The 10,380-nt window shown below is 50.3% G+C and overlaps 1 protein-coding gene across 1 annotated transcript; it reads right to left on the bottom strand.

Moving 5' to 3' along the window:
* Positions 1 to 5,165: 5,165 nt before the first annotated feature.
* Positions 5,166 to 7,510, bottom strand: LOC116893873 (PWWP domain-containing DNA repair factor 3B-like). Its single transcript, XM_032895596.1, has 2 exons — positions 6,791 to 7,510; positions 5,166 to 6,697 (listed from the first exon to the last, which is right to left on the bottom strand). Exons 1-2 carry the CDS (start codon positions 7,508 to 7,510, stop codon positions 5,339 to 5,341), a joined length of 2,079 nt encoding a protein of 692 aa, XP_032751487.1. The 3' UTR covers positions 5,166 to 5,338.
* Between the last annotated feature and the right edge of the window lie 2,870 nt (positions 7,511 to 10,380).

Raw genomic sequence — 10,380 nt, 5'->3', positions numbered from 1 at the left:
CTCCCTGTCTCTGTTACCCCAGTGCTGACATTAAACATGCCTGTCCGTACACCGTTTTCCCCTTTTGTATGAGTAACTGGGTAATGAACTCGGGTTTTCATCCCATGCAGGAAGCACTTTACATTCTCAGCCATCCTCCACACGCCAGAGACTTCATCCTCTTTAGGAGAAAGTTTTGCGGACCTTGTGGGCTGACTGTCTGCAGCTGTACAGCAGACATTGGTATCTCTGCTTTTCTCACATTTCTGAGATCAGAGACTTCCACTGTTTGTAGAAAAGGGAGGTGGCCTCTCGTTCCTTGGAGTTACTGACACCTGGGGCGTACTGATGAGAAGCAGCCATGACATACCTCCCAGAAGGTTCTGTTTCCTCTTCTTTTGTTCTGTATCCTTGAATTTCCTTGGGGACATGGGACTCCATTCCCCTCCCCAGTAAATTAATTTTCAGTGTTCCTCTGTTTATTTTTTAACCACGATGACCTCTGTATTGGTGGAACTGGTATTGAAGTCACTCACTATCTGTGTACTAGTCTTTAACTGTGGCTTTTCATTTTTCCACAAAATTGTGTGTACCTGCATTTGCTACAAACACCGCTGGGCTATTTAGCTGGTTTGTCACAGTGACAGCTAGACTCCAGACCTAGGTGTGGAGAAGAATGTTAGTAAAGGAGACCATTATGGCCCTGAACACCACGGCCTGCATTCCCTCAGGACTGTAGATCAGCCTCATGACCATATGACCCTAGCTCCAATCCTGTGTGTGTGTGTGTGTGTGTGTGTGTGTGTGTGTGTGTGTGTGTGTGTGTGTCTGTCTGTGTGTGTGTGTCTGTGTCTGTGTTGTGTCTGTCTGTCTGAAGGTTACTGTCTACCCTGGAGAAAATATATTCCTTTTTGTTCCTGCGGACCCTCCTTATTTCTAAAGATTTTTCTCCCATCTTGCCAGGGGGAAAACTGGGATTCTTCTAAGCCACATCTGGCTTTCTGGGAATTCTGAGGATTCAAATTCATGTCCTAATAGTCTCCGGGCAAGCATTTTGCCCGCTGAGATATATACATATATCTCTATCTATATCTCTATCTATCTATCTATCTATCTATCTATCTATCTATCTATCTATCTATCTATCTATCTATCCCAAGCCCATTTCCCAATCCTTGATCCTAAAAGAGCTCTGTGCAGGAGCATTACCTAACCAAGACAAGAGTTTGGTGGGAAGGCGACTCCCAGATGGGAAGGTAGGGAAACCTAAGGAGAATATGCAAAACTAATCAACTTGCACGCTGGGGTTGACCTGGATGGAATTATTTCCTTTGTTATGCTTGAAAAAGGAAAGACCAATAGTAGGGGTACTGGTCCTGGATCTCCAGAGGACTTTGGGTTTTAAAAAAGTGAAAAGTGTCTGATTTTGCCTATTCCTGTTGGTGATCTCGGTGGTAGTGTGAGACCATGGGCTTTAGGTGACGGTGTAGGGTTTGTGCTGGCTAATAGGAGCATAATGTGGGCCACACATGAGCATTTGAAATCTAGTAGATTTTCTGTCAAGTCAAAACTAACTGGTGAAATGAATTTAAACTGTGAGTTATTTTACCCAACAAACCCAAGTGTATTGCTTTAACATGTGATCAATACAAAAGGTTATTAATCATTCTTTTTTGTTTGAGGTTTGGCACTAACTTTTTGAAGTTGATAAGTATGTGGTCTGAATAGCACATTTCAACACGGACTTGCCAGGTGTCCATTGCCTTAAAGTCACACTTGGCTTAGTGGCAGCTTCATTGTGCTGCACAGCTTCATGCTATTCTGTGGAACATTTCTACTGTGGATCTGGTTGTAGGAGTAGCTCAGTTGTGACCTCGAGCTTGGTGGAAATTCTGCCTGGCCAGGGGTTTTGCCCTCCTTTGGCTCTAAACTCCCACCCCTGGAGTCTGGCCTTACATTTACTCACTGCACTGCTGAGTCTTTCTTCTCATTTTAAACTCTGGTGCCTTTGAGGAGTATAAGACAGGTGACAGTGACACGCCCCTGCTGACTAGACAATTAGTGCAGGTCTTTTTCATTGTACATGCTTTTAGGCAGAGTCACTCAGTTTCCTCTTCCCTCTAGCCTGACACAGAAATTCTTCTTCAGAGACTCTGGATTACCCAGAGGAAGAGGACAAGGATGATGGAACTTGACAGTCTGTCCAGGGGCCATCTGAATCATTTCATTGTTCAACAATTAGGGAGGTAAAACATTGTCTTCCTCTGACCTGGACTGTCTGCCACCATTCGATCACATTTCTTATTTCTGAGACATGCTGTGCCAAAGACTTTTCTGTTAGACCAAGGGTGAGGCCCCACTCTGGGCATTAGGGATTTTAGAGCCATTGTGAGGGAAGAGGAAAAGCTGTGAGCATGAGAATGTGAAACAAGAGAAAGTATGAGGTGCTGTCCTTCTACCCACAAGAGTTTTAAGCAGAAAGTGGCCTGGGGAACAAAAGGAGGAGACATGTAGGCTGCGTGTGTAGATTTAGAGACACTGGGCACGAGGGTTCCATGTTTGACGCAAGAAGGAGTAAAGGGTAAGGGACAGACAGTCTTGTATCTATAAGAATTTCTAGGTGTTTACAAATGAGACAGGGTTTCTAGGAGGTCTTTTCCTGGATGGAAGGTGTTACTGAGGTCTCTGCATAGAAATTTTCGTGATTTTTGTGGTAGATGTGGTTCTGCCTCTGTGCAATTTTTTTTTTTTTGGTTCTTTTTTTTCGGAGCTGGGGACCGAACCCAGGGCCTTGCGCTTCCTAGGTAAGCGCTCTACCACTGAGCTAAATCCCCAGCCCCCTCTGTGCAATTTTTGAGGATTAGTGTTGCTCACATTTCATGGACGTTCTTTGTGAGGTCTGGACAGATTTGGATCACACCTCTCGGGGGTAGTTCATAGCTTTGTCTGAGAATGCTGCTTACACGACTAGGCAATCCCTCATAAGGATTGAGGCACATACTTGCAGCCCATGTGTGGATCTCACTCCATGCTACTACTCTCTATGTGTGCACTTCCATTAACACCATGTGGATCCAACTCAAATGAACTTCCCACCACCCCACCTAGAAGTACTCTGCAGGCTAGTTCACAACTTTTAGTACAGTGCCAGTATCTGTGGGTTCCAAAAATGTGTGCTTCAATATCGTTTCCTCTATGCCTCCAAGTCACCAACTAATTCATTGGGAGAGTTTTGAAATAGCATCTTTAGCGTGGAAAATGGCCCGGTTATTAACAGAAAAATTAAGGAAAATTATATATTCTTCTTTTATAAACTACACTTAAGAGAGGCATGGCAGGCAACTTCTTCTGGTCTCCCTACTGGTCCTTATTTCTCCTACAGACTCATGCCAATTCACTGGAAGCCTGCCTGTTTCTGCTAGGCCTCATATACACCTGCCCACAATTCCACTCTCCCATTTCCCTCAGCAAGGCATATAGGCCCGCACACGCACAGACACAGACACACAGACACAGACACAGACACAGACACACACACACACACACACACACACACACACACACACACACGGATTGGAGCTAGGGTCATAAGGTCATGAGGCACAGTCTACAGTCCTGAGGAATGCAGGCCGTGAGTGTTCAGGGCCATAATGGTCTCCTTTACTAACATTCTTCTCCACACCTAGGTCTGGAGTCTAGCTGTCACTGTGACAAACCAGCTAAATAGCCCAGCGGTGTTTGTAGCAAATGCAGGTACACACAATTTTGTGGAAAAATGAAAAGCCACAGTTAAAGACTAGTACACAGATAGTGAGTGACTTCAATACCAGTTCCACCAATACAGAGGTCATCGTGGTTAAAAAATAAACAGAGGAACACTGAAAATTAATTTACTGGGGAGGGGAATGGAGTCCCATGTCCCCAAGGAAATTCAAGGATACAGAACAAAAGAAGAGGAAACAGAACCTTCTGGGAGGTATGTCATGGCTGCTTCTCATCAGTACGCCCCAGGTGTCAGTAACTCCAAGGAACGAGAGGCCACCTCCCTTTTCTACAAACAGTGGAAGTCTCTGATCTCAGAAATGTGAGAAAAGCAGAGATACCAATGTCTGCTGTACGGCTGCAGACAGTCAGCCCACAAGGTCCGCAAAACTTTCTCCTAAAGAGGATGAAGTCTCTGGCGTGTGGAGGATGGCTGAGAATGTAAAGTGCTTCCTGCATGGGATGAAAACCCGAGTTCATTACCCAGTTACTCATACAAAAGGGGAAAACGGTGTACGGACAGGCATGTTTAATGTCAGCACTGGGGTAACAGAGACAGGAGGATCAAAAGAGCTGAATGGTAAGCCATTCTAGAACAATCAGTGAGAAAGAGGTTCAGTCAGAGATCCTGTCACAAAAAAATAGAATACCTAAAGAAGACACTGGAACTTGACCTATGACTCCCACACACTTGTGCATGCACACAAACATAAACACAGAGAGGGTGAGAGAACACAGAGAGATGCAGAGAGACAGGGAGAGAGAGAAAAACAGACATACACACAGAGAGAGACAGAAACAGAGGAGAGGGGGAGAGAAAGGACACACACAGAGAGAGAGAGAGAGAGAGAGAGAGAGGAGGGAGGAGGGAGGGGGGAGGGAGGAAGAGAGAGAGAGAGAGAGAGAGAGAGAGAGAGAGAGAGAGAGAGAGAGAGAGATTGATTGATTTTTTTAAAACTCAATAGACTGTTTTCTTACATTTTTGTTTCCTTTTGTTCCTTGCATTGCTGTTCCAGGGTCACAACATTTCCAAGTTCTTCTGTGCCTTCAAAGCATAGCCTCAAAACACACATCTGTTCCTCTCCCTCAGTGTGAGTGAGTGAAGGACAAAGTAATGGAGAAAAGAGTGGAACCGAGCCCCATCCATAGCAGCACCCTAGAGAGAGGAGGACAGGTAGTATGGAGGAGGATTGTCGGAGACCCGGGGTCATCAGGAACCTGGTGTGCTGTCTAGGTGCATGGGGTCCGTGCAGAGAGGCTCCAGCCTGTGCTCTAGCTAGCCAATACTCCACACAGGGCTGGTGACTTTCCAGAGAGGTGCCCCCAAGGGACTTGTGCGCTTTGGGCACAGTCGAACGGGAGCCAAAAGGCTAGGCCTGGCCTGAAGCTTACAGGATTGGCAGAGCCGACTTAGACATAAACACTGCCAAGCATGAACATCGATATTTATTTTGAGGGGGAAAGAAACACTTTGTGAGGATCTTTGACAGTGGCCATAGCACACCACAGGGTCTCCCAGATGTTCCCGTTTGGAGGTGCTTCCTGTCTCCTGTCTTGGGAGCCTCAGGGGTGAAGGCTGAAAGGAGGAAGCTCCCTTCTAAGGAGTGTGCACAGGAGGGTGCCTGGCAGCCTGAATCCTGGCTGCAGATCTCTTCCTGGCCGCCTTTAAGATGTTCTTGTCAAATAGCTCTTTCTCACGGTAATGCACGGGTGGGCCACGCAGGTACTTCTCTTCTGCCTCCTTGTAGCTGAGCTCATCCAGGTTGGCGATCGAGCAGATGATTGCTTCTGGAAGAAGAACCTCCATCGTAAACCTCACTATGTCTCCTCTTGCCAGCGAGAGCAGGGCCTTGTCTGCTTCCTTGGCTACTTCTTGCAAATGTCTGGCCACGAGATGCAGCTGGTCCTCGTCCTCCAGGTAGGTCTCAATACAGAGGACTTCCCTCTTTGATTTCCAAAGAGCGTCCAGCCACTTGGACGGTTTTCTGCCCTTCACAATGTCCATCAGGTGCTGGTCGGCCCCCTTTCTCTTCACGATGAAGTCCACGAGCTTCTGGTTAGCTCTGTCCCAAGCGGCCTTCATGCGGTCAGGCAGGAATTTCTTGTGGGGCCCCTTCCCACCTGGGGTGGTCTCCTCCTCCCAATCTTCCAGGTCGGCATAGCTCACCTTGGGGAAATCGATGTGCAGGTCGCCCTCCTGGATGGCTCTCCTCAGTGGGTAACTGGCTTGGGCGGTGAAGTATTCCATAAAGGAGCCCAGGAAGGAGCCACAGGCGAGATCCTCTCTGTAGTGGTCGATCACTGAGAAGCACCAGTTGATGCCATGGGCGTACAGCCTTCTGGCTCTCCTCAAGAGTGATATTTTCTCCCCACAGTCCAGATGCTTCAACTTGCGGAGAGGGACGCGGATACCCCTGCGCTCAAACTGCATGTTGCCCTCGATCAACAGCACCCTTGCCATCTTGTCAATGGTGCTGACACTCTTGACCACCGCTGGCCAGAAGGGAAGGTCCTGAAATTTGAACCAGACCAGCGTTCCCCGCTCGATGGTACTGGGCCCCTGGGCAGAAGCCACTTTGGTGGCTTGAGCATCTTTAGGAACTCTGGCCCCTCTCCTCTTGAACCTGGTGTTAGTCACCTTTGAGTGCACTTGGGGTCCCAGTTTTGGGAGCCCGCACTGTGTGCACAGCACACGGACCTTCCTTTTTCGGCTAGCTATGCGGAGTGACCTCCGCAGCGTTGGGATTGGAGGAATGCAGGCTGCCGATGCCCCCTTTGAGTCAGGCTTTGGGGTTCCCGGGGCAGGATGGTCCTTGTTCTCTGGGAGGGCGGTCTTCCTTTGGGCTCCTATTGCCCGGATCTCTAGGCCAGGACACCGAACTCGTTGTTTGAGAGCTTTGGGTGAGACAGAGATGCGCCTCCGTGGCCCAGAGGCAGCCTGCTGCTGCTGCTGCTGCTGCTGCTGCTGCTGCTGCTGCTGCTGCTGCTGCTGCTGCTGCTGCTGCTGCTGCTGGTGGTGGTGGTGGTGGTGGTGGTGGTGGGTTTTAGCCCGGGTACCCTCCCTGGAGGCTGGGGCACTCAAAGATCTGGGCTTGGATGTTACTGGCTTTCTCTTCCTTGGATCACCACCAGCATTTCCCAAAGGTGCCTCCGATTTACTTGGCCACACTCTGGTGCCTCTTAACACTCTCCCTTGCATTACAAGGCGAGGGGGCCCTACAGCAGTGTGGGCCTGGGCTTCCCCCCCTTGCACTGCAGGCACATTCTGTGAGTCCATCAACACAGGGCCAGGGCGGCCCCGCTTCCCAGGACTCCTCTGGGAGACGCCTTGGCCTTTCTGGTTGCGCCCTTGGAGGCGCAGGCACAGGCGCTGGCCTAGGCTGGAGCTGGAGCCGGCCTGCTCTTTTGGAATCTTTGGAGCCACTGTGCTGGTTCTTCGGCCGCCTGGTCTTCCTCCTTGAAACAAGCAGGTCCCCTCGCCCAGAACATCTAGTGCCACCTTGAGGGCTCTTCTGTATGCCCTGCTCTGCCCTGGTGAGCCCCGTGACTCCTTTCTTGACAAGGAGGCAATGCTTATGATTTCAGACTTGGTTAGAGGCCTCACCTCGGTGCTCCTCACTCTCATCTTCTCACCCACAGGCAGGATTTGGACCTCCAGGAAAGGCGTCCCTCTCCTCTTACTATGGGCTGGGGTCCTGGGTCTGGACAACACCCTTGCGGGCCACAGCTGACCCTTCCAGCCACAGAGCACATACTCTGCAGAGTCCATGGCGACTGGACCCTGGGGCTGTGCTGATCAGGACAGGGTGACTCCTTTGGTTGTTCTGGGCACCTTGACTGCCTGCCGGTCCTCTCTGGCTCTGCTCTCCTGCCCTGTGGTGCTGTCCTCCCTCCAGAATCTGGATGAGAAGTTTGAACTGACTCCTCAGTTGCTCAGGATGGTGTGGGCGTGTCCTGTAAGGTGGCAGAGGGAAGCAGAGCTGCATTAGGAAGGAGATCACCACCTATTAGCGGACAAGGAAGCAGCACCTCAGTGAGGTAAGGCTAGAGAAATCAAGGGAGCTCACAAAGTCTGTTCTACAGAAGGGAGGGTGTGGGAGAAGGCATGGAAGGTTCCAGAGCATATGTGGGAGACAGTCACAACGATTTTGACCCTCCATCTGAGGCTGGGGTTGTGAACATCCTCTCAGAAAGGTGGGTGTCTTTACAAGGCTTGTGTGCTTTCCTGCCCACCCAGTCAGTGTCCTGGGATTCCCTGGGGGTGAGGGAGCCAGCCTCATTATTTCCTTTCCTAGGGAGGTAGTCCTGCACTGTCAACCCCAGGAAGCCTGTGAACACCTATTGCACTCACCTTCCAGGCCAGTGTGTTACCAGGTTGAAGAGCAATGGGGCTGGGGAAATGCTCGTGGTGATTTGCAAATAAGGATGGCTTCTGTCATAGCTGCTGGTCCCCTTCTGTCTCAGTGCCCCCCACCAAACCCTGTGCCACCAGACTTTTGGTTCAGATCTCTCGTTCCCAACTCCAGCCTGGGCCTCACTGTGGCATCGAGTGTTCACAGGGCACACTTGGGGCGAGCCCCAAAGAGAAAGCGCTTCATTGTGGAGAAATGCTTGCTAATCGGCAGACTCAGCAGTGTCAGGTGGAGAGCAGGAGGGTAAGCAGGTACCTCTGTTGGATTTGTGCACCCCCATGCTGCAACCTCAAGTCTGCAGGAGACCCTGCACATCCCTATCTTCCTGTGACGGACACTGTTGTAACAAGAGATCCCAGACCACAGAACTCTCTTGCACACAAACTCTGCGGCCTGACCTTAATCCACAAAGTCTTAAACACAATGGAAGTTAAAACAGCTACTTGATGGCCTGGATGGTACCTTGCCCACCCCTAAGTACAACGGTGTCCACTCTCATCTGTAGCATAGCTCTTTCTGGACGTGCTCCCCCATACTCTGCCTCTCGACAGAATTCCATCTCCCCGGTCATCTCAGTGGAATCTCATCACGTTTTTTTCCCTGGCCCGTTTCCATGTGTGTGTGTTGTATCCTGGAGTGTGTGTGTTGTGTGGGCTGTGTGTGTGGGTGTGTGTGTGTGTGGGGGGGTGTTGGCTACTGTGTTACTGACTACTTCTGCCTTGAGCCAGTAGTGTGTTTCCTATCAGCAGTATGCATGTCATGCATGCCTGTGTGGAACAAATTCAACATCTGTCTGCTCCTCAAAAGAGGCCCACTGTGCTTGCTGATAGATATGGACTACAACACAGAGGAAGGACCAGGGTGAGCTCATGCCACCACTGCTCACTGTTTAGGCCAGGATGCAAGTGATCCAGGTTATCACCTGGGTACCAGCAGACACAGTAAGGCTGAGCACTGTGGACTCTGGACTCCTGAAACAGCTTCCCAAGGACGCTGCTCTTCTTGTGCAATCCTGTTACTCCCTCGTTCCTTCTGTGAGCATGGGCCAACGGAGCTTATCATGGGACTCAGACCTTATCTGTAGGAATTTCCAACCATACAGAAATATGGGGGCGGGGGAGGACAAATTATATCCGTGTGATCCCTCAGTCCTTCCTGTATCCATGAACAGTCAAACCTCTGTATCCATGAACACCTGGTGGTACACTCTAGTTCCCAATTCACTCCACAAATGGGCAGTGTCCTTCTGTTGCATTCCCTCCCAAGTGTTACCGACTTCAAACCAGAGTTCACGAAGCCTAAAGTGGCTTTCTACATAAAGCAGTCTAGGAATGTCTCAGGGCACACCTTCTGCATGGCTAAATAGTAAACGTGTACTGTGGAGGTGCGGAGCTCAATTTAGGGTCACGGACAGTGACCCTTCTTCCCTAGGGGAGGCTGTGTCATCTCCCAGGGTTGGTTTCCTCTGATCCAGCCCCTGGAGTCCTGAGGATAATGGAGGAATCCACGAACACCTCAGTTACTTTTAGGCTGCCTTCTGCTGGCCCTTCCTCGCACATTCTTTCCAGCTAGGCAAAACGAACCCCGTCCAACCGTGCCTCTCCACCATCCAGGCACCAGGGCTCACAGGGTGCCCTTAGAAACCACGGTCGCCCGAAGTCACACCTATAGAGTCCACGCTTTCTACCCCCGAAGGCCTTGGGCGTGCTTCTGCTTTCCCAAGCAGGGCATTCTCAGCCCCATATACTTCTTCAGTTAGAAAACGTGCCTGGGAATACCAGCCATGTGTTCAAGCCCACAAACCAGGGCATGCGTCCAGCCTCTGGAACCCAGTCCTAAAGAAATGTGTCTGTGCTCCTATCAGTCCACGCTCGCCCCCGTGAGTATTCCCTCTGTGTATGCCTATCGCTCCTGGGCACATAATTGTCCTTACGTTTCCTGCATCCTGGTTAGACGTTAGCAGTATTGCCGCCTGCCTCCACCTTTCTGGTGAAAAGGGCACACCATCTTCCCCAGGGACACGCAGAGACGTTTGGGAGGTGGAATCCGGAGATCCCCGTCTCAACACACACTTTGGCCCGGGGACCAAAGGCCTTCTATCAAGAACTTGCACACAAACCCTCTTTTCACATTTTCTCCAGTTGGGGAGCAATGGCTTCCCTCCCTGTGGTAAGACAGGCAGGCAAGGGGACAGTTTGACGAGAGGGTGGGTGCAAGAAGTGTACTA

This window comes from Rattus rattus, chromosome 2, assembly GCF_011064425.1.
Source record: "Rattus rattus isolate New Zealand chromosome 2, Rrattus_CSIRO_v1, whole genome shotgun sequence".
In the NCBI taxonomy this organism is placed as follows: Eukaryota; Metazoa; Chordata; class Mammalia; order Rodentia; family Muridae; genus Rattus; species Rattus rattus.
The sequence above is the reverse complement of the archived record's forward strand: the minus strand, read 5'-3'. Positions and strand labels throughout refer to the sequence as shown.